This window comes from Cydia strobilella, chromosome Z (genome assembly GCF_947568885.1).
Source record: "Cydia strobilella chromosome Z, ilCydStro3.1, whole genome shotgun sequence".
In the NCBI taxonomy this organism is placed as follows: Eukaryota; Metazoa; Arthropoda; class Insecta; order Lepidoptera; family Tortricidae; genus Cydia; species Cydia strobilella.
The window spans coordinates 48123139-48148332 of NC_086068.1; the positions used below are offsets into that span (position 1 = coordinate 48123139).

Here is a 25194-nt window from a genome sequence, read left to right on the forward strand (position 1 = left end):
ATAAATAATAAAACGACTGGCGATAAGTAGAGCTTATTTAATATTTGTTCGAGGAAATCCTCTATGGCATTCACAATGGTCGTATTTCAGTTGAAACAAACTAAATATTAGATGAATTAATTTTAAGAAAAACTTTATATCGCTAAATTATAATACATTCTATTCTAAAATAAATAACACAGTGACGTTCCTACATTTACACTTAGATACTGGCAATACAAATATAATAAAAAATAGGGCGATCTTATAGCCTAACATACTTTTTAAATTGTACCTACCTATTTCATAAAACAGGTACAGGTAGGTAGGTATAATAAATAGTTCATATTCTCAATATGCATGCAAAATACCTTAAATAAAGTACAGGTTAGAATTTGAGCGTGTTGATTCGCGCTTTGAAAGGGTTCCGTAGGTAGGTAAACGGATGGGGTGCTACGGACAGGAAACCTCCTAGAGTGTCGAGTCCCTTCTCATTCCTCTTGATCAGCTGGTCCGGGGGAAAGGGAAGGGCTCTTGGACGGTGCGCCCCGGGGGCATCGGGGGCATCTCTTGGTTTCCAGGTGCGTGCTGGAGGGGGGCCTTTGGGCCGGGCGGCTGCGGTCGCGGATGGGGCCTTCGGACGTGCGAGGGCACAGGAATGCCGCTGACATGTATAAAACTGCGGTCCCCGTAACGTCAATTACAATGATGATAGCATTGATAGCCTACATTGAAGATAACAATTAATTTGTATTAAAAATAGGAAGCCTAGACTTCCTAATTTTTAAAAGCTGTTAAACAAAGGTTTTATCGTTTGAGGATTACAATATATGCTTTCATTATTTGCTCGTGTTACAAGGCCCACCCGGTATATAAACATATTCACGGTGCGGTGGCTAAAGAACTAAAAATGTTGTAACCATCCTGTATATATATTTTATCCGATGGGAAATGCATGTAATAAGTTAGCGTGGTAGGAGTCTACCATAATCGGTTTAAGAGTTGTTTTAAACCGTCATAATGCCAATTTGTTACATTTTTACTAGTTTGCACTAAGTAAGTATTCACGCACGGAATGTATCTCGGCACTAATTATTTCATTTATTAGCTTTACTTATAAGTAGGTATAAAGTAGATTACCTTATATAGTGTGTTGTTTCATGTTAACATCGTAGGTATTGGAAATAATTGTGACATAACTTATAGCCCGACTAAGTGTTCCCTTATAAGTTTAGTTGCAATAAATGCTGACAGTTAAGGCTTCTTGGTCTGTCTGATACCGTAGCGTAGGCCTATAGTCTTTATCAAACTCAGAGGGTAGGCTGACATGTCAAAAAGCAAATTAGAAACGATGTTTTACGATTCTCGATTGAATCTGCAAGGGCCTTATAATCGATTCTATTGGTGATGACTTATATTTTTAAGTAAACACAATTGGACGCGACTGAAACCATTTGACACAAGCGGAATCGATTCGGTCGATAAGTAGAGTCTAACTCTATTGCAAATGAGTTCCGTTTTACACAATGATACTCAACGGTATTAAAATGTATTTTTTTATTTTTATACCTAATATAATAATATATATTTTTGTCCTATTGGGATTCAAGTTATTTTGTTAAAAAGGATTGGTCTGAGATATCAATGGCATTGGCAATGTCAATGGCTACCCTTCGCGTTTGAAATATACTATAATTATCTAGCGTCAAGGTGCAATAGAAATGTGACGTTCCCAGCGGCTGATGCCGGGGAATCAACAACGCCTCAGTGTTATGCCTAAATGCTCCTAACTCACTATAGCCTAGACAAAAAAATTCAAAATCGCTCTCCTTCTTGATGCGACTGGCAAATCATGTTATATTTTGGCAACCGGATTTTTTAACCTAATTTGACCCCGCTGAATCCGAATGTGCCGGTTGCCCGATCGAAATCTTGACCGGAAGTGAGATATTCAAGATGGCGGCCATTATTGCCCTACATAGCGACCCTTATATTAAATAAATGAGTTCCTTGTATTATTATTAATTTTTTTTTGATAATTTTTAAGGAATAACAGTTGAAATAACACGTACATTCTAAAAATTTTGAGTAGGTATCTATTTGGTATGGTTCAAAATAAACAGTCCTTTAAAGGTGAAAAATATCATCGTCAGCGGCGCACCGCTATACGAATTCCCAGTTGTAAGGCCTCGTTATGTTACAAAACTCACTTGAAGGACTTTAATTATCCTTTATTTTTTAAATACATTTATTTATTTAAATATATATTCAATGGTTGAATCTTTTAGCACGCATTTAAAACCTTTAATCTATGTGCGCGGAGTAAGACTCTTTTAGTGAAAAAAAGCGTCTAGTATGAGAAATATGAGAATAGGTACGAATATTAAATAAATTTATCGTTTTATTAAGCAACTAGCTGTTGCCCGCGACTTCGTACGCGTGGATTTGTATGTTGGTGGTTATATATTTTACATGAGCATAGAACATTATGCAGCAAAAGATATCAGTAGGGACGGTTAATCATTTGTTAATAATTATACAACGCATGAAATTTGTCTTTCACAAAGTACGAAGTTTCAAGGCCCTAACTGAAAATAATTGTTCTTGATATAATCCCTCTCAACACTTAGATTTTCAAGTCCACTATTTAAAAAAAAAATTCGCTTCCGATGCAAACTTTTCAAACACGGTGCAATCAGTTTTCGTCTATTTTAATATAATGCCCTTTTACCAAATTTCATGTTCCCAGCTTAAACGAAAACTTGTACTACATATAAACATACATCCCCTTTATAACCCCCTTAGGGGTTGAATTATTAAGAACGTTGAAATAACTTTTTTTTGTAATATTATACAATGCCTTTCTAAGAAGTTTCGAAGCATGTGTAATGGATTCAAACTTTCAACTCCTTTTTTACCATTTTAGGGGATGAATATTTAAAAACGCTTAAATTATATTTCTTGTATTCTAATAATATGCCTTTATACAAAGAGAAGTCCTGTACTCAAAAAAGGTTTGATCTCCATACAAACTTTCAACCTATTTTTACCACTTTGGGAGATGAATTTTCAAAAATTCTGAACTAAGTTTTCTTCCCTTTTAATCAAATATCTTTCAACGAAGTTTCAAGTACCTAACTTAAAATTAAATTAGGACCCCTACAAATTTTCAACCCCTTTTTAACTACTTTACGGGATGAATTTTTAAAAACGCTGTAATTACTTTTCTTCTATGCTAATAATATTCAAAGATTCAAGTCCCGCACTCCATAAAATGTTTGATCTCCATACAAATTTTCAACCCCATTTTCACCACCTTGGGGAATGAATTTTTAAAAACGCTGAAATTAGTTTTCTTGTTTTTGCAGTTTCAAGTTCCTAGCTAATAATAAAATATGAACCCCAAGACAAACTTTCATCCCCTTTTTAACCCCCGCTGAAATTAGGTTTCTTGCTTTTTAATAATATATCTTTTACCCAAGGTTCGAATTCATAGCTTAAAATAAAACTTGAACCCCATACAAACTTTGTATCCCCATTTCACCCCCTTGGGGGGTGAATTTTGAAAAACTCCTTCTTAGTGGATACTAACGTTATAACTACGCTATAACTACCTATTGTGAAAAATTCAGCTCTCTAGGTCCAACGGTTTGGGCTGGGCGTTGATTTATGTGAGTCAGTCAGTCAGTCAGGACTTTTACGTTTATATATATAGATTAATAGGGATTGTAATGTGCACACTGACACTTCAAAGCCTAAAACCTGAAATATTGTCAAAAAAAGTCTCAAATTTTGATGTTTCACGCACGATTTAGTCCCCTAAACCAAAAAATGTTATATAGGTACAAATGTTAAGGACTTGAAAGTGAGTATGATTTTATTTTACCTATTTTATGTATTTTTAAACAAAGTTATTACTTTTACCTACGCGAATCAAATGCGTATTCCAAAGTGTCTAAAAATTGTTTGATTGTATTTAACTTAACACTTTAAACTTTCGCGTTTTGTACACATAATTAATGTGATTCCGACGTTCCAGTTAGGTTGCACTAGCTGTGGTCAGTTGGTCGCGCACGTGACGTCCCAGCAAAATGTCAATTGAGATATTGGTAAACAACACTAAACTACCCGACATTAGTTTATGTAAATGTTCGGGGTAGACAAATAAATTTATCTACCCGTTTCTATTATAATTAACTTTCCCACGTTAATATCTCTCTGAATATTGATCTTATCGAAAAATTGTACGGAATCTTTCTTGTAGGCAATTTTATGCAGATAACTTATGTAGAAGAATTTTTTTTTATCCGCCAGAGTTTACGATTTATTTACGAAAACCTAAAAAAAAGGGACCTTAGAATTGATTATAATTAACTTTCCCGCGTTAATATCTCTCTGAATATAGAACCTAGCGAAAAATTATATGAAATCTTTCTTGTAGGCAATTTTATGCAAATTACTTGTGTAAAAGAACATTTTTTACTATGCGCCACCGTTTACGAGTTATTTACGAAAACCTAAAAAAAGCTTTTTTTTTAATCTTTAAAGGGAACCATATCTTTATATTTGGAACCATAGCAAAAGGGTACTCCAAACTTTCAGAAAATAGTGTTATTATTACTGCTATTTTCTGCAATAATAATTATAAAAACATAAATTAAAAAACCTTGGTCTCCATACAAGGAACTCATTAGGGTCGGTAATAGTGGCCGCCATTTTGAATATCTCACTTCCGGTTAGGATTTCGATCGAGCAACTACTGGCAAATTCGAATTCAGCGGGGTCAAATTAGGTTAAAAACCCAGTTGCCAAAAAGTAACATGATTTGCAGACACCGACGTAATATGACTAATATGTATTAAATGATTTAAAGTACGGAACCCTAAATAGTGTGCTAAGTAGTAGAGTTCCCTTAACGATGCTGAGGTCCAGGGACTTTTCGCCCCGCTATCTATAGTTTTGCAACCTTCGCGCCCTCTTATCGCGCTGGGTTTTTAGCGAGGCATTAAGAGTCCCCGGCAAGCTCGGTTCTCCATACAAACGTAGTTATTAGGCTCTCATTTTAAAACGACTAGCTAGATTGCTTCGAAACTTTGCACATACAAATAACATGAGCTATATCTGGTCTGTAATTAGTTTATATAGCTCTAGTATATAAAACAAAAGAAATAGAGTAAAAACAAATTTGTATAAAAAACTTTAATTCATTGTTTTTTTTTACTATGGTATCTAAACCTACGTAAACTAATTACAGACCTAGATATACCTTATTGTTATTGTAAGTACAAAGTTTCAGAGCAATCTAGCTAGTCGTTTTAAAATGAGAGCGTAATAACTACGTTTGTATAGAGAACCGAGCTTGCCGGGGACTCTTTATATCTTGAACCAGACACGATCGCATCAACTCCATTTGATAATGAAATGGAAGACAACACTTGGTACATCTGATCCTAATACTTATTTATGCCACTCTTACATTTCTATCACTTACATTAGTTCAAAAATTACGTAGGTGCTCTAAAAAATAATTAAAAACTTAACAACTTATGACACCTGGCACGCTTTTTATTCTATAACTCCGCCATTGTTGAGGAATGTGGTCTTTGCAATCTGGAATAGTTGTTCTGACATTTTGTCACTGGTTTCTTTGACCATTTTGGTGAAGTGTCCTTCGGGATTGCTGAGGAGTTTGTAAGGGTGGTCGAACTCCACCAGGCGGCCCGCGTCCATCACCATAACGCGGTCTGAGTCCATGATGGTGTTGAGCCGGTGCGCCACCGTCAGCACGGTGCAGTCCGCGAAACGATTGCGAATCGTTCCCTGAATAAACTCGTCCGTCCTGAAAATATTACACTCAAAATGATCATAATGCTACACATGTTAACTGACGATATGACAGTTCATGTCATGTCCTACATAGAATAACTAAAATAAAAATATTTTATCTATTTTATTATACATATAAAATCATATACAACGCTTTAAAGCAAAAAGGCCTGCGAATTGTTAAAATACGTAGTTAGTTAATCGAAACATATATGTGACGTTTTCAATCAAAAGGTACCACATTGTCGCTTACCATAAGGACGAAAATAGCTTGTATCTTTATACAAAAAACCTGCCAGAGCGTCCTTATGGCAAGCGACCTTTTGCTTGGAAACGATACATATAGGTAGGTATGTATATTGGCGGCGGCGGCAAGGCCTGTACGAGTATTGTGGGCTAGATGACTATATATACATCGTGTTTTTTAAACTCAGTGAGTTAGGGCATGTTTACTTATTGATTAGTGTTTAGTATGAGTTCATACATTTGCTGCTAAATACAAGTAGTATTCTCGGACGATCGATCTTTAAACAGACATTGATATGTCATAGGTTTCAATTGTTTGGTAGAGTTAAATATAATGCCCGTGTTACAACGACGCTATATGTAGTATTTAATTAGTTAAAAAAATTACCTATACCATTTATTTTCCTTAAATTACTTAGCCATGCCCCGAAATTAACGGAATTGTATAAAAAAACCGTGTATATGATAGATAGATATTAAAATACTTAAATACATAGAAAACAGCGTAGATTTAAGATATAGCTTAGTTGACTCAAACGCAGCCATGCGAATCATGGGGTTCTAGCGGACCCAAACTTGGACACGGACCCGGATCCGGACATGGACATGGACATGGACCTGAACCTGAACCTGGACCTGGACCCGGCCCAGGACCCGGACCCGAACCCAGACCAAATAGAAAAGTGGGTTAGGTTAGGTTTGAGCTGCGATACTCACAGAACCGAACTGCTATCAGAAAAGTGGGTTTTAGGTTAGGTTAGAACTGCGACCCTTACAGACACGAAATGCTACTAGAAAAGTGGGTGGTTTTTACCTCCTTTTCTACATAATTAGGCAAAAGATGCTGTCTTTTTAATTTCATTGTATGGAATCTAAGAGTGCACCATCAACAATAATCTTTCACCGGCATCCCCCATTGAAATCGTCTTTTTTTTCTTAAAAATTATTCGTGTAGTGTTCGTGTGTAGTAGTTTAATTGTATACAGTCGTCTGTAACTAATACAATCAATGGGTATATATACTCACTTAGGATCAACATTAGCGGTAGCCTCATCGAGCACCAAGATGCGGTTGCCGCGCAGAATGGCCCGAGCGAGGCACACCAGCTGTCTCTGTCCGAGCGAGAAGTTCGACCCGCCCTCTGACACTTTGAAGTCCAATGAGTGTATAGCCGCCTTCAAATCAACCTGACAATAAAATAATATTGTAAAATATATAAGAACGTGCTACATAAGCAAGTTGTATAGAGCAGCTAGTAAATATAAAAATGAGTCTTACTGCTTCAAGTGCCCCCCATAGCTGCTCGTCATCGTAACTGTTGAACGGATCTAGATTGTATCTTACTGTCGCAGAAAAGAGAACTGGCTCTTGAGGTATGATGGAGATCTTGGATCGTAAATCCTGCAGGAATAAATGTATATTGTAATACTTAGCTCGTGACTAAATGAAAAACAGCATTATATGAGTCTATTTAAACTTGCCTGTAAAGCCAACTGAGCCGTGTCCACGTCGTCGATAAGCACCTCGCCCTCGACGATGGCGAGTCGAAAGAGCGAGCTGATGAGCGAGGACTTGCCAGCCCCCGTGCGCCCCACAACTCCGACCTGAATCACGCGCATATTCATGCACTTGATTGAGAAGGTACACTTCTAATAATAATAATAAGCTTCTTTACTTATCTTATACGCTGTTGTAATTCTTTAATAGTAACTTATGTAATCTTATTATTATTTATTATCTTATTATTTAAATACCCGTATTCCCAAATGTTATTAATTATTATTATTTATTAATTATTATTCGGCTACTACTTTTCCCATCAACCGAGGAACCATGGAACCGATGGATCTTATAGCAGGCGTATAGTATTAGTTTGGTATTTCGGCGATGTTCGTATCTGTAGACGTCGGTGGCGATAATTTCTCAACTAAATAAATAATGAAAGAAAATAAATAGTGTTTACCTTCCATCCATTTTCTATGACTACGTTGAGGTTTTTAAGGATTGGCAGATCTTCTGAGTTGTACTTCATGAAGACGTTGCGGAACTCGACACGGCCGCGCCACGGCCAACCCTTTGGAGTTGCCTTCGCTGTAACGGAAGCGAATTTCAAATGAATATCTATCTAAATATAGTTTGTCAAAGGACTGTCTAATTTCAAACAGACAGAGATAATCATACTATCTTTGTCTTACAATAGTACTAGCACCGAAAAGAAAAGGATGAGTATAGTTTTTTTGTTCTTATTTACTGACAATTTGGTTTGACCAATTATTATAACATATATATATATATTATATATATGTATATAAATGCGTGTGTCCTGACTGACTGATTCATCAACGCAGAGCCGAAACTACAAAAGCTAGAAAGTTGAAATTTGCACACCAGTTTACATTTATAATGTCTACAAGAGATAAGAAGCAACTTTGAGAAATTCAACCCCTAAGGGGGTTAAAAAGGGGATGCAAGTTTGTATGGGGTTCAAGTTTTATTTTAAGCTAGCAATTTGAAACTTGGTAGAAATATATTTAAGTAAAAGAGAAGAAAACTCATTTCAGCATTTTTTGAAATTTCATCCCCCAAGGTGGTAAAATAGGGATTGAAAATTTGTATGGAGATCAAAAAATTTTTTGATTGCGGGACTTGAATCTTTGTATAAAGGCATACTATTAGAATACAAAAAAGTAACTTACGCGTTTTTAAATATTCATCCCCTAATAGGGTTAAACAGGAGTTGAAAGTTTGAATCCATTACAAATGCTTTGAAACTGCTTAGAAAGGCATTGTATAAAATTGCACTTAGAAAGGTATTGTATAAAATTGCAAAAGAAGTTATTTCAACGTTCTTAAAAATTCAACCCCTAAGGGGTTAAAAAGGGGATATAATTTTATATGTTGTACAAGTTTTCTTTTAAGCTAGGTAGGAACTTGAAACTTGGTAATGGGACACGAAAACTGATTTCACCGTTTTTGTATAGTTTGTATTTAAAAAGTTTGCATCGAAAGCGAACATTTTAAGAGGGTTGAGAGGGATTATATCGAGAACATTTTTTTTCAGTTAGGGGCTGAAAACTTCGTGGTTTGTGAAAGACAAATTTTGATATCTTTTGCTGCATAACGGTCTATGCTCATGTAGAATATACAGGGTGGAATTTCTAAATGGGTCAGTGAAGGCAGCTACCAGATCCCGTGCTGCTACGCGAAAACGCTCTTAGAAGACCTTCCCTCTCTTTCAAATTAATGAAGATTGGCGTTTTCAGATTTTAGAAAAAACATACAAAATTTCACGTTTTCTCCATAGTAAATGTATAGAAAAAGTTTTTTTAATTTGTGGCTTTTTAGTACATTACCGTAAGTTGACCCTTAGGAAAATATTGATACTGGATAGGAATGGAATCGATGGGCATAAAAAATAGCATGTGAAAAATAAAAGTTGTCATTTTCATACAAATTGTATGGAAATTTTCCTCGATTTGTGGCTTTTCTAGCCGTTAATTTTTTTGGTCCCATACAAGCTTTTGATCCTGGATAGGAATGGGATCGATTGGAATAAAAAGAAAAGTTTGTCAAAAATGACCTTTTTCTCGCACCCTGTATATTTATCCAAAATCTGTAAACGCCAATCTTCATTCATTTGAAATCGAGAGAAGGTCTTCTAAGACCGTTTTCGCGTAGCAGCACGGGATCTGGTACCTGCCCTCACTGAACCATTTAGAAATCCCACCCTGTATAACCACCAACATACAAATCCACGCGTACGAAGTCGCGGCCAACAGCTAGTTTATATTACATGTACAAAGCAAAACAAAACATAGTGGAAAGAGAGAGAGAATAAGTTTTTGGCAACATTTTTGTACAAGCTTTTATCGCCGACTGTATTTTTCCTTCCAATACTCATCCAGACAATTCTAGAAAACCCAAACACAATTAGGTTGCGTTGTTTTATCACAGAGTTCCTATGACCACCTCCTGTCTCCATTATCAGGTCAGCTCCATGGTACCGTAATATTGCATTGTCACTATACGTCCTATAGTGTTAGGTAAATTATAAAGAACAATAAGTATAATATGATCGTATCAGTGTACAATAACATTGTTAGTCGCTTGCCTCTAGTCCACTTGTCTCTAGAATACATATCTAATATAACAATCAGCGACTACCTACCGCCTTTTTCCCAGAGTGACTCGCGTTCTATGTGCGTGTATTGCAATATTCTCTCAACGCTCGTCATTTGCGAAATAACTTCGGCCGTCTGACGCACACCGAACTGCAGCATTCCGGTTAGAATCAGTGTCTGCGATATGGCCAAACCCACGTTGCCGGAGAATATGGTTTCTAAAGACAAACAAAGCAACATTCGACACGGAAGTAATAATTAGGTAGGTACGCAAGTATACGCTCATAAACAGTGTGTAAATAAAATACTGAGAATAGTTCCAGTAGGCGAAATTCCGGAGCTCATAAGTCTCATAACCTGGTAAAATTGTATTGGAGCAATATTTTTCTCTTTGAAAATGAGTATTAGGTACTCTATTAGTAATCAATCATTCTTTAGTTACTTAGATACTTACTGCTATCAATAACAAGGAAAGCGATGATGACGATTGCCAAATATATTACGCAAATGAAATCTAGCCAAAAACCAAGAGTGACTCCACTAGCTAGGTAGCTGGTCCAAGTCGAAGTGTGAATGTCCTGAAACAAAGTTGGTGTTATTGAAATATACCTACTCTTGTGTGTATTTACACATTACAATTTTTCGGAACGAATGCCGAGGCCAAACTTTAATTTCTGTTATTAGTGATAAGTCGTAAGTAGATGCTTTACCTGGAACCGATCGAATTCTTTTATTAGCCGTTCCTGTGCTCCTGCAGAACGTATAGTGCTGATGCCGTTCAATGTGGCAGCCATATGCGAAAACACCGGACTGCGCGCTGAAATACAAAAAAATGACCTCAGTACGCAACGACAACGGTCGATAACAAGTTTTAAAAACGTATAGTCTAGCCTGCACATTGTGCTAGAAGCAGCGACGAGTAGTTATTGGCAAGCAAGCAAAACATAATTTGGGGTGATACATAGATACTGCTAGCTGTAGAAATATCAGTGATCTTCAGAGTACCAAAATATTACAGAACACTTACTAGTTCCTTCTAGACGTTTAATGGACTGTGCAGATTTCAGATAAATCTGAAGAATAACGTAAAACAGGAGCAAAATAATTGTAGTTGGCAGTAGAGTCCAAACGAGCGCCGCCGCATTCAGAGCCAGGATACTGAACATCACCAAGTAGATCTGAATACATTCCAATAGAAACCGAGGCAGCAGTTCATCTAAGGAACCGATGTCTTTCGAAAATCTGTTCAAAATGCGACCTGAAATAAAATAAAAGTAAATAGTAAGCCATTTACAAATTGAAAGCTTTTACACAACACTGTTTAGTACAGTAAACCGATGTAGGTACTTTATTTATGTTTGTCATTAACAGTTTCCCAGGCTATATGTTACCTGTACCTTCTACATGATTCTAAGTAGTAAGTAACAATACAATACAATACAAATCTTTTTTATTGCTCACCAATATTAAAAGGACATGACATACAAACTTAAACTATGGTAGACAACAGGCGGTCTTATCGCTAAAGAGCGATCTCTTCCAGACAACCTTAGGGTAGTGGAGACAAGGCAAAAAAACAAGTAATGTGAGTAGGTGATGCAGTGAGTGATAGAAATTGAGAAATAATAATACCTAATAATACACATACATAAATAGCAAATAGTATAAACTACATACACTACCATACATAAATAAATATCATATATAACATATTTACGAATATATATGAAACACCACAACGGGGCCAACAACAATTAGGGACATAGGAATAGGACATAAAAATAACATTACGGAAGTGATAAATAATATTCTTTTACTTGAGTTTTAAAAATATGAAGTGATTTAGCATGCCTTAAGTCGGAAGGTAATGAGTTCCACAACCGAACTGCCTGGAACGTAAAGGAATAATTAAAACATTTAGAAGTAGATGATGGGACTTTAAGAAGATAATTTTGGGAAGATCTGATAGACTGTTCATAGCTAAACCAGTCTTTGAGATAACGGGGAGTTGCAGGATTAAAAAATATGCTATAAAGAAGAGAAAGAGTGTGAAGGTTACGTCTGCGCCGAATAGGAAGCCACTTGAGCTGCGCACGAAAGCTAGATACATGGTCGAATTTGCGCAATCCAAATATGAAACGTATACAGATGTTCTGAATACGCTCCAGTTTGCTGAGTTGCTAAGTAACCTAAAATAATAATGAATAAAATAACTCCATACAAAGATATACTTAGGTATGGTAACACACATAAATATAGAGCGGTGACCGTTATGGAAGGGGCGCTGAAATCAACCGAAATGGGGCGCCAATTTAAGGGGTTGGAAGATGTTGGAATGTAGCAGAGGACGCTAGGGGACCCCTATCAGGGGGGATTCGGTAGTTTTGGTTAAGGTTACCTAGTTCTTGCAATGTCATTGAGATAGTACATACAATTAGGAATCGTTTAGACCTGTGGAACTTGATCATGTTCTATCCCCTCATAAGAAATATTGGTTAAGTATTAAAGCAGTTATGGTGGTGTATACCTGATGAGTTGGTATCGAAGAAGCGCATAACGCCACGCAGCATGGAGTGGAACATGTCATTGTGTAGGTTGCGCGAGGCCGTCATGCAGACCTTGAAGAACATGAAGGCGCGCGCCGTGATGAAGAAGATGCAGCACACGATTAAAGCCGAATAAACGTACAAGTACTGTGCAGTATCTAGCGGCCCGATGTGCGCGTGGATGTCTAAATCTGAAACGTGTGACAAATAAATATGCAACATACGCTTTGATTCACTTGTTTGTTAATTAAATGAAATAATACCCTCTGTTTATAAGGGGTGCGGACCTCGAAGAAGGAATTTTGTTATTTAACATAACATGATTTTATTAACACATATGTACTTATTTATTAGGTACCAAAATACTTATTGTTTTGCAAAATGGTTAAGCAAAATCTAACCTGACTGTTGCTCAATGCCAGAAAAGTAGCTGGCGAAAGAGAACGATGTGTTGGCCGGCGCTTCCAAATTGCGATCGTATTCCTTAATAGTGCTGTTGGATTGCCTTTCTTTTTTTAAGGTAACTTCATTAGTCCTGTGAATAAGAATAAAAACATTTGACAGCTATGACGATAATATACAAAATATGTCAATTTTAGCCCGAATCGGTAGCATGGTCATACCAGAAGGTGACCCAGTAGTCGCAGAGTGTGGCCGCGAGCTGGCCGACGATCAGCAGCACCACCATGAACAGTATGCGCGGCGCACGGCCGCCGGCGCTCAGGTAGGCGCCGTACACGTGCCAGCCCATCGAGCCCGACTCTCGCTCCTCCTCCTCCATCTCCTGAGCCGGCACTTCGCCCCCGGTAGACTCTGCCAATGATGGACGGCGCGCTGTCGACAACTACGAGACCAAAAATATTGTCACATATTTTAACATTTCGCATGCCATGTCAAAATGGTGTTGTTGCTTGGGATGGATAGCTGATTTTTTCAGTTTTTGGCACTTACTCGGGCCGATGTTCGTCTTGACATTGGTTTCGTCTTCTCTTCAACTTTTTCATCGTCTTCTTGAGTAGCACTCAAAAGTTTAGCGAAGTCCTTTCCGTAATTTATAAGTTCCGCGTAAGTTCCTTTTGCTTCTACAGCGCCCTATGAAAAAGTAAAGCATTTTTATTAGGAAAAACTTACTTATTAGTAATTATAAACTTATTGGAAAAGTGGATTGACAATATAGCGTCGATCGATAGATACGAGTATACTCGTATATAGTAACATAATACAACATCAAAAATATTATTTGCCTCGTCGTAGGAATAATTTTTAAAAGTGTTAGAACACAATGTTATATTTCCTATTGTACTATTATACTATTCAACCGTAGATACAGTAAATTTCTAGCTCAGTTTGTCCACAAACAGCGAATTTTTACTAATTATTAATTTTGTATTCTGCATATACACTTGAGCTTGAGGAAGTTAAATTCTCGAGGCTTATTTGTTCTTAACACATCAACATACTACCGGATAATGAATTTTTTATGTTATTTTTTCTAAACCGTGTACTATTGAATACAATAAAGCAGTCAGTGTGCAAATTATGTAGGCATACATTGCTCATAATAATGATGTAATCAGCATCCTTGAGGTAGTGCAGCTGGTGCGTGACGAGAACGCGCGTGGCGTGGCGCAGGTAGCCGCAGATGCACTCGTCGAACAGCTGCCGGCCCACGTGCGCGTCCACCGCCGAGAGCGGGTCGTCCAGCAGGTAGATGTCCGCCTAAAACCGGCGCCGAACAATCAATCACTCCGCATATCCGTTAAATTACAATTACACCATAATTCCTATTGGGTTTGACCGCCCGCGAAATACAGTGTACTAACTTGTCGTAATGATGTTTTTATAACAACAAGAAATATTTGAGACATCTAAATGACACTCACCTGTCTATAAACTGCTCGTGCGAGGTTAATTCGCGCCCGCTGTCCGCCAGAGAGTGAAGCGCCTCTTTCGCCAACCAATGTTTGGTCTCCATGAGGGAATTGTTGAAAATCTTTTTGCAGAGCGCATACTCTCACCACCTTAAATATAAAGAAGGAGTTAAATAATATTTTTGCCGTGAAAACTTCTGTTACAAAAACAAGGATGACAATAGAAAAATAATTATGACTTCACCTGTGGACACAAATTAATTATCGCTCGGGCCCAAGCCTTGTAAAAAGGCAATCAAGTAATCGTGTAACAATTTAGCAATGAATAATAAAGAAACACATGCTGGAATAAGTATTATTGAGTTAAATTTTTATTTATTTAGCACCACCACTTTTACAAATGGAACGCGGGCGGCGATGCCTCGGCCACCTCGGCCGCAGCGCAGCAGGCTATCGTTTTCTTACTAATAATAATGGAAAGGTTCAGGGGCCTATTTCTCGTAGATACGTAAGACTGACGACTGTACATACTATTACTTATTCTGTGACTGTACGACTGATAATATTAGTCCATAAGCTAATACTTACTTTTTACAAGTTTACAAGTTTGCGTTTCTCGAAGCTACACTTGTAAATTATTTGTTACTAGTCTTTAACTAATAAATATTAGCTAATAATAACAAGAGTACCTAAATACAGTCTTGTTTCAAAAAAGAGTACCCTAATAATTACACTTGTAAATTATTACACGCGTAGCTATTAATCTCAAAAGGCTTGTAAAAACTATTTGCTAAATTTATTGGAAACAAATTTTCGAAAATGTGCTCAGATTCTGAGAGTTTGGACGATGAAATAATTATAATTCGCCACTGAAGAGTTTTCCTTCCGAGAGTTCAGAGAAATAACTACGTTATACCTAGTTCAAGGGGCCTTTGAATTAAAAAAAAAGGTTCTGCTTGTTTTAGCCATCGCGTCTGGTTTACAACGACTTACCTACATCGTCGGCTGAGAATACGTTTGTGCCATATCAATTTAAAAAAAAATTATGATTCCTAAAATAACAAAAAATATGCTAATATTGACACTAATCGGTTTTAGAAAAAAAATATTTTTCAAAAATGTGCCATATCCACATTTTACTACAGGATAATTATACTCTGTTAACAGAAATTATTACAAAAGTGTGACATCCAAAATTTTTGTGTCATGTCATACATTTACTCATCGAAACGGATATGGCAACCAGCTTTTTAAAATTTAATTCCAGGGATAAGTTTCAGCGCACAGGGGGAGGGGTGGGGCGGGGCACACCCCCAAGCCACGCCCTTTGCGCCACGCCCCTTTTACCACACCCCATTTACTCCAAACCACGCCCTTTCGCCACGCCCCTTTTTGTCACTCCCCTTTTGTCCCACGCCGCGCCCCTTTGGCCACGCCCCTTTTGGCCCAGGAATTGATTTTTGAACAACTTCATTATTTTTCGACTGTATTACAATAATAAATAAAATAAATATAATATATTAAATATAATGTATTACAATATAAAAGTTTCAAATCCCTTACTTGTTGTTTTTCTTATTTTTTCACAACTGTATTAAAAAACGTCGTTCGATACACGTGCGAAAATGTCATTCTTCACTCGTCCCGAGTCTTGCCCCTCGCCTGCGGCTCGTGGCTAGATATCTCGGTACTCGTGGCGTAATGACATACTTTCCGCACTAGCATCGATATGTACTATTTTTTGCTTCTTTTCGCTCTCCTGCAAACCAATGTAAGTGGCGTATGGCACAAACGTATTCTCACCCGACGACAGAGAGAAATCAAGTTTTGTCGTCCAAGTCAAAGATTCTCGTTACATTAAATTGGATGGGCACTGGAACCTAATACCACAGCAAGAATACGCGGGAAGTTTTTTTTAAACTAGCCAAATGGCAAGGGTGGTGGTGCATTAAGCCAAATAACACCAATAATATTATTAGTCTGCTACTATTAGTGACTAGTCAAGTAAAATTATTTAAGAATCTGAAAATTTATACTTGTAATTTTTACACTAGTAACTAATAACAAATAAACTCATAAACTAATAGTTACGAGAAATAGGCCTCAGGAGTTACACAGTACTAGGTACAAAGAGCCGATTTTTATTTATTTCGCAGTGTTCCACCTTTGCTATGTAGATGAAGTTTGAATATTATGTTGATTAGATGTTGGTTTACATTTAAAAACAAAATGGTGTTTGTACCACTATAGTGGACCCAAACCAAACGGACGACCTGGTTCGCAAAACTTCTCATTCATGCTCGCGTTGTAGAATGTAGAGTGAGAGAGATAGAGATATGACCCCGGTCGTCCGTAGGGTTTGGATCTATTATAGCCGAACTTGTTATACAGCGTGTTACAATATATATATATTTTTTTTCACGAATGTAATGGGTTAGAACGCTTTTAACTATTTTTTTCGCCAAAACTTTTAAGTCACAATAATATTTTCATATCACCTATTCGAAAAAGGGCTTTTTCTTTCCCGCTAGGAGGGATCAAAGTGGCACTTTTCTTCCCTGCTAAGATGGATCAAAGTGGCACTTTTCTGTCCTAGGACTTGATTTTTTTCCTTTTTGCATTCAATTTTTTTAGGTTAAATAATATTTTGGAATAATTTCCTCATAGGTGATGTGAAAAAAAGTATGTGTCACATGGTAGCAAAATTATTTCCACCTTGGGCGTTAACACTCAGGATTCTATTTTAGAATCCCTCGCTACGCTCAGAATTCAATTATAGAATCCTTCGCTTCGTTCAGAATTCATGTACGCCCTCGCCGTAAATATGTCATTTTGCTCCCTTATGACACAATCTACTATTGCACCAAATTACAAATACGTCACTTATATGATAAACGAGAAAAAATAAAATAAAACAGCTATACGGTATAGTAGATTGTGTCACAAGGGAGCAAAATGACATATTTACGGCGAGCGTAGTGAGGGATTCAAGTGTTAACGCCCAAGGGGAAATAATTTTGCTACCATGTGACACATACTGCTTTTCACATCACCTATGAGGAAATTACATACGTATATTAGGTTTCAAAACATTATTGTTTTAAGCAAAAATCGATACGGACAAAGTGCCAAAAATATGTATACACGACCTTAGTATAAATTAAATTAAATTAAATAATCATTTATTTTCAGGCATGGCCCATAGAAGTGTATAGGTAGGTAGATACATACTTCTGGCACTTTGTCCGTATCGATATTTTCAGACGTGACTGTACTGACAAATTAAAAGTACCTACAGCTCATAATTATGTACCTAATATATTTTCAAAGACAGCAGCAAACACCTAAAATGATACAATGAAAATCAAGTACATTATTTTTGTAGATTTTTCTGGTAACAAATTAATAGCTCTTACCCCTTTGAACCAAATCTTCGGAAGAACACTATGATATGATATGATATGATTTATTTATCTCACAATATACAATTGCACTTAAAATTACACATGGTAAATTCTTAGGAATTTATATTGTATGAAGACTGATATCACTTATATTTATTATTATAAAGTTATTGATTTAAACTAAGTATTTACAAATTTATACACAATACAGAACCGCTTAATTATGCTTTGTGAAATATTTGTGCAAAACTTTTTAAATATAAACTTTTTAAATTGCATAGACAAGTATGGCTGCGTTTAAGGAGACCTAAAATGTCAAAATAAAAATTAAATTATTAAACTAATGTTTTTTACGTTTCTTTGTAAATATTACGCTAATTAATGAATTTACTTAATTTAAATATGCTACTTACGCTAATTACATTTATTGTTTACAATTAGAACAAAATATTATTTAAGTTAGAAAAATTGTATGCAGTATGCACGTAATCGATTATAAAGAAATTGTAATCGATTATATGCATACTAATTTCATATGTCTTTGTGTCAATATTTCATACTGGCAACAAAATGTCCTTGAACAGAAAAGTGCCACTTTGATCCCTCCTAGCAGGGAAGAAAAGTTCCCTTTTCGAATAGGTGATGTGAAAAAGTAAGTTGTGCATGGTATGGTTTGGGGGCAATTTTTCAAGCTATCCTCCTAAGCTAAGCTCTAATTCTAATCAAGTACACCCGTATTTCTTACCTTTAAAGAAATAAACAATACGAGTAAGGTATGCGTATTGTGGTTACTGTTGTAAAAACTTCATCCCAATTTCGGATAGTTTTTGTATTTTCCCTTCTTTTTGCAAGTCGCACATCACCAGAGTCATAGAGACAAGAGACAAAACGTTAAATGATATCATGTTTACTTCGCAGTGGTCGATTAAAAAGAATACTCACTTCTTTATATTTTTTGGAATTATAAGGCAGTCCAAAGAGGATGTTCTGTCGGACGGTGGCCACGAACAGCCACGGTTCCTGGCTCGCGTACGAGAGCGGCCCGGACAGGTGGACACGGCCGCTCGTCGACCGGAGCTCGCTCAGCAGCAATTGCAACACGGAACTCTAAATAAATATACCTATGTACATTAAACTGTGTAAAATATTTTTTAATACAGTTGCTCAAAAAGTGCTACTTTTCGTGGCTGTTTAGCGTGCGGAAAGTTGGTTTTCGTGAACTAGTGCTTTTTACTTTTCCAATTTTTTTTTAATTTTTACTTGTTCCAATTCATGACTACTTATTGATGAGTGTTAATATTAGTTTCTTTTAAACGTCGTAATTAACATAAAAACCTACTGTTAATGTAAGAATACAAAAAAAAATTGCATATTTCATATTTTATTACTTACCTCTTCATCATTATTTATCACACGTTTATTTTTTAATGTTGAAAAACCCGTTCTTAATAAGTTGTCTGAATGGAACGGAACGCCTGTCAAAGAAGAGGCGTATTTTCTTACTGCAAGAATGTTTTAAGTTTCCAAAGGCAACATTCGATATGGTTTTTATAAATATACGATACACAAATAATCGTAAATAACGATATTTAGGTAATAATAGTACAATGTTTTAATATTTACAATTGTTTCTGTCTTATAGAACATGCATTTGAAAAAAAAAATTTCATTGAAGTGGGTTCAATAATAATAACAAAATCTATTCTAGTCGAATAAAAGCTAGAAAAACACCTCTTCATAATGTCAATGTCAATGATGTCACAGAATGAATAATATAAAAGTTTCGAACTCCATTTCTTGCTTGATTTTGTTGCTTTTCTTATTTTTTCGCAACTGTATTAAAAAACGTCGTTCGATACACGTGCGGAAATGTCATTCTTCACTCGTTCCGCTTCTCTCGGTACTCGTGAAGTACTGACATACTTTCCGCACTAGCATCGAAATGTACTATACTATTATAAATTAATATTTGCTGTGTTGGGTGAGGTCTTGGTAGCTCAGATGGCAGAGCACTGGGCTAGAGATCCAGTGGTTGTGAGTTCAAGTCTCACCCATGACAGTTATTTTTACCCCTTTTAATTTATTTCTAAGCTTCATAACATCGTTCGCAGACGTTTCGGCTTGATACAAAATTCATTTTCTATAATGTCGATATCCAGGGAAGAAAATAGGGACTACGTAAGGGCGCATGTAAACCAAAGCGTTTTTTGGTCCCGTGAGTGGATATGTCCCGGTCCCAGGTCAGCACGATCACCCCTAGTAAAGAGTAGCTCATCATAGTTAAGTGTAAAGACAAACCTTCCCTGAGCCGACGGATCCAATGATGGCACAAAGTTTCCCCTTAGGTACTGTGAAGTTAAGTCCGCGCAGCGTGACTGGCCCGTCCTCGATCCAGTTGGCGCACACGTCCTGGATCAGGACGCCCACATCGGGGCTCACCGGGGCCGCCGGCACCACGCTCATCAGGTTCTTCTCGTTGCACACGAATCCTGCGTACGTTAACATTTTTAGGTGTTCATAATTCTGTTTATGCAATGGGTTTTTTTCCCCTGAACTCCCCATAACGTCGGGCGTCCCTCAAGGGTCTATTTCCTAAAAGTTGGTATCTAAAGGTTATCTCGAAGAGATCGCTCATTCGCGATAAGACTGCATGTTGTTTACTTCTACTCGTAATAATATTTTACATATTGTATTCTGTATTTATCGATACACATATGTATAATCGGAAGTCGATAAACGAGAAGTCCCTGTGTCAGCTCAAAAATGCTACGAGAATCCCGGGCTCTGCTCCCGACACATTGCCGTCACGTCACACAACTATGGAGGATTTTTGCAATAAAATAAAACAAACTACTACGGACTATGGTGTAGCTCCATAAGATTAGCTTTACCATAACTGAGTTCATGAGACTCATAAGTATTTAGCCACCATCAACGCAGCACAGAAAACGGACGCAATAAAAATTAAAAAGAAGATTACGAGTAATTACCTGGATTAAAGATTCCTTCGTCGTCTATCCTTTTGAATGTGTTAGGTCGTAGGTCCACTTCGCTTAGATTGTTTCTCTTGCTCTCCACGCTCTGTACTAGTTTGGCTATATCTACGTCAGGCACGCTACGAAGATCTTCGCGTTCGTCTATCACAAAATACACATGTTACAACAATGTACACAAGACAATTTATCAAAGTATTACACTGAAAATATTAAAATCACAATACATAAAACGGAATCCAGACATTTAGTTAAAACAAATATATAGGCATCACAAACCCCTACCAACAAATAACAGACAGAGCCAGTTTAAATATGTACATTAATAAGTTTGAATTTAAGGTGATACTAGTACAGCATTGCCAGGTATGTACAATTGTACAGTACAACACTTTTTACAATAACAATACTACAGTAGACATCTACGGTCTGGCCAAGCTCAAGTGGCAGTGACATTACAGTAAGTTAATGGAATTCTGATTATCTGCGAGAACCAGGTAATGAAAGAAAAGCAAGGAAAAATAGTTACTAAGGGAAGATGCAATAGCAGATTTTTAACCAAGGGATGAAAGGCACTCATTCCTGCCGAGGTATTTTGGCGCTCGAACGCAGTGAGACACTATTACTTTTCACTACTTTTCATTTCGAATGCGAGGAAAGTAAAATGCATGTGGTTTTTAAAAACATGACTAAGTATACATTTTATAGTATTACTTGAGGGTACTTTCAATTAACAATTCAGGCAAAAGTATCGTTATTAATGAAATGGAGAGTCAAATATCAGAATGGAAATTGCATAACAAATCCATTGAAACTCAAATTTCAATTGCTTATCGTATAAAATTGTAATAAATCGTACTTCGAACGTAAAATGCTCTAGTGCAGACACGTATCATTTTCTGCACACCTTTTAGAACAACAATGACTCTCCTTCAGAGCATGAGAAATGAAAATATATTAAAAAGTGAAAAGTTAGATTTAGTTTGAACATCAGAACATCAGAACTATCACATATGACTGAAATAAGAGGCAGGCCGCAGGCAGGTCTGATCATGAAGTGGAAAAATCTACGAAGTGGAAACGACAGACATACAAGGTTTTTGGCCGTCATCTTTCACTGCCACCTTTAGTTGGCCAGACTTAAAACATCTCATACCCATTAGTAAAATATCTTGTATGCGAAGAATGGAGGCATACGCTTCCATAGACTGAGCAAGAGAGTTCGGCATCGTAATGGCAAATGTCGCTTGGAGCGTGTTGAACATTTGTGCCAACGGGAAAACCTGTGGAAACCAGAACGTGCAAGCTGTAATGTTAATACGGCATGCCATGCAACCCCTACATACCTCCTCGTAAGTAAGTACACATAGACATTTTCCTAAAATTGCAAACAGTGGTGTCAAGAGCTGCAACTAAACCTGTCCACTGCCCAAAACAATATACATGTGTGAAATTAAGTATACATAAGACTTGAGTCTAAAAATAAAACCAATCACAAGATTATTATTATGTCAAAGTTGCGAAGTTTCACAAAGTTATCATCTCTAACTCTCGATCATAAGAATAAATAGCGCCTTGTCATATAATAATTCAGGGGAAATTTGCAGGGTAGTCAACTAGGAATCCTTGTAGTTTCGCCATGTCCGTCCTCGTTTATTCGTTGATTTCTGTCAACAATCTAGCAACCTTAATAACCATTGCTTAATGTTATTCACTTTGGAGCAAAACTTCCCAGCACACTCGTAGCAAATTAAAAATTACCTACTACCATAGAGAAATAGCTTACTAGCTTAGTGCTCATTCCATACATATATTAAAACTCATTTATAATAAGTTTTAAGCCAGCTTTGCGACAACTTATTTGTAAAAAAATTTAAGCTTAATACATACCTATTAAGTTATTAACGAGTTTAAAACTTGTTAATAATACGTTTTACCATACCTCCTATACAACTTATTATTTATTATGTAATGCTCTTTTACCAAGTTTCAACGTCTATCCCCTTTTTATCAAGAGCGTAATTTTTTTTAAATCTTGTATTATGCCTTTCTAAGATGTTTCAAAGCATTTGTAATGGATTCAAACTTTCAACCCCTTTTTAACCCTTTAAGGGGATGAATTTTTAAAAACGCTGAAATTTCTTTTCATGTATTCTAATAATGTGCTCATATACAAAGTTTCAAGTCCCGCACTTGATCAAACTTTTGATCTCCATACAAAGTTTCAACCCCTTTTTTACCACCTTAGGGGATACATTTTCAAAAACGCTGAAATTAATTTTCTTGTGTTCTAATAATATATATTTTGACTAAGTTTCTAATTGCTAGCTTAAAATAAAACTTGCACCCCATACAAACATTCATCCCCTTTTCAACCCCCTTAGGGGTTACATTTTTCAAAAGCGCTTCTTATCTATTGTAATTTAATTCTTGTATATGCAAACTGGTGTGCAAATTTCAACCTTCTATCGTTTGTAGTTTCGGCTCTACGTTGATGAATCGGTTAGTGAGTCAGTCATTCAGTTAGGACACTTGCATTTATATATATAGATTAAGTAAGGAAAGTGATGTACTTGGAGTGAGCACTCTAAGCTTACTTATTTCTCTTTATCTATACTACCACGCAAAAATAGCGAGACCTATCCTTTGTTCCTTTGTAGGCCAAAGATATTATCACTTAATTAGCACCTGAACAGTAAATCAAATCTGAAGGCATTTTTATGTCACTCAGTAGTTTAATCGGCTACTAAATACAACGAGAATAAATATAGGCATACTATGTGTTATTGTTGAAACCATGTACCAAAATTCTGTAAATAAAAAAATCGAGTCATAGTTATAATTTGGACTCGTATGAAGTAGGTTATTCAGCGTTTGTAAAACGTATAATCATGCAGTTTGCAATTACAGCATGCGGGGGCATTGAGCCCCACGTACCAAACAGCATGAACGCCTCGAGGCGCTGAACCGAGATCAGCGCTTCCGCCAAAAACGACACCGCGTTAGACATTATAATAGATAGGGTGCCTTGGAGTGTGTTGTAGAATTGCGCCAAAGGGAACACCTGAAAATTATTCAATTGATAACATTTCAAATTAACCAATATGTCATAATTTTTGTAACGGTTGCCATAAGTATTAAATTTGAAAACTACAATTTTAAATACCTAGATATTATATTATAACTAAAGCATATCTTGAAATATTCCTTCCATCTCCCAATGAACTAAAACATAATTAGTTAGGCTGTATTTAGGTAAAGTATGCCTAAGCCTTCATGGTTTATTTTTTTGTTTCACTCGTGGAAAGGGCCCTCCACACACGTGCGCCAATCGCGGTGCGAAGCCGCGAACGCGAGTGTGGAGCCTAATTCGCTAATCAGCGAAATCGACTCCTCACTCGCGTTCGCGGCATCGCGCCGCGTAGTCTGGAGCGAGCTTATGAATTCTTCAATAAGGTATTAAGTGTACTTTCCATACATGTTTTTTATTGCATTATACAAGATGCCAATTTCACTTACGTTTTACGTTTTTTCCTTCTTAAAAAGCTCTAGTACGTCCGCACTTTGTAAGTGGTTCTTAAACTGTTCTTAGAAAAATATTAAGATTTCGGAGCTTGTTTGGACGCTTATAAATAAATAAATATAAATATTACGGGACATTTTACATAGATCAACCTAGCCCCAAACTAAGCAAAGTTTGTATATGGGTGCTAGGCGACGATATTATACTTATATAGATAAATACATACTTATATACATAGAAAACACCCATGACTCAGGAAAAATATTTGTGTTCATCACACAAATAAATGCCCTTACCAGGATTCAAACCCAGGATCATCGGCTTCATAGGCAGTATCACTACCAGACATAGAAGTTTTTGTGTCAAAATACAGTGATTGACAAAATGAAATATCGACATGTCTGTTATCGATGTTACCTTAACGTTATAGATATTTATTACATGTAATAAGAAGCTAGTTATCGCGATACACAACACGTTCATTATCTTCTTCTCTTTTGATATATTGGTAGTTTTCTATTCTTTTGGCACGGTATACTACATGTTTACGTTTTAATTTTTAAGTAAGTGCTAAATATATGTAATAAAGAAATTATGTACCGCTTTGTAATTGATTTGCATTCTTGAATTTTTTAAATATTAATCTATTACTTATCGATAACAGATTTATCGGTGTTTCATTTTC

At 36.5% G+C, this 25194-nt stretch overlaps 1 protein-coding gene and 1 non-coding gene across 3 annotated transcripts in view; one reads left to right on the forward strand and one right to left on the reverse strand.

Annotated features, from left to right (window-relative positions):
• Positions 1 to 21: 21 nt before the first annotated feature.
• The window catches only part of LOC134754813 (ATP-binding cassette subfamily C member 4-like), an 86156-nt gene continuing 60983 nt past the window's right edge, over positions 22 to 25194 (reverse strand). Inside the window, exons 7-25 of one of the 2 annotated variants that reach the window (XM_063691200.1) lie at positions 22143 to 22269; positions 20984 to 21130; positions 20292 to 20482; positions 18936 to 19100; positions 14602 to 14739; positions 14270 to 14437; positions 13670 to 13810; positions 13342 to 13562; positions 13120 to 13253; positions 12700 to 12909; positions 11200 to 11430; positions 10883 to 10989; positions 10627 to 10750; positions 10220 to 10390; positions 8015 to 8142; positions 7533 to 7655; positions 7330 to 7452; positions 7078 to 7238; positions 22 to 5818 (exon numbers count right to left, since the gene is read on the reverse strand). In XM_063691200.1, the coding sequence (XP_063547270.1) occupies positions 5545 to 5818; positions 7078 to 7238; positions 7330 to 7452; positions 7533 to 7655; positions 8015 to 8142; positions 10220 to 10390; positions 10627 to 10750; positions 10883 to 10989; positions 11200 to 11430; positions 12700 to 12909; positions 13120 to 13253; positions 13342 to 13562; positions 13670 to 13810; positions 14270 to 14437; positions 14602 to 14739; positions 18936 to 19100; positions 20292 to 20482; positions 20984 to 21130; positions 22143 to 22269 (3084 nt within the window). In that variant the 3' untranslated portion in view covers positions 22 to 5544. Of the gene's footprint in view, positions 5819 to 7077; positions 7239 to 7329; positions 7453 to 7532; positions 7656 to 8014; positions 8143 to 10219; positions 10391 to 10626; positions 10751 to 10882; positions 10990 to 11199; positions 11431 to 12699; positions 12910 to 13119; positions 13254 to 13341; positions 13563 to 13669; positions 13811 to 14269; positions 14438 to 14601; positions 14740 to 18935; positions 19101 to 20291; positions 20483 to 20983; positions 21131 to 22142; positions 22270 to 23923; positions 24051 to 25194 lie in introns of both variants that reach the window. The other variant, XM_063691199.1, reaches the window with a different exon arrangement.
• On the forward strand, positions 19980 to 20052 carry Trnas-aga (transfer RNA serine (anticodon AGA)). The gene has a single exon. It is a non-coding gene; the product is annotated as a tRNA-Ser (tRNA).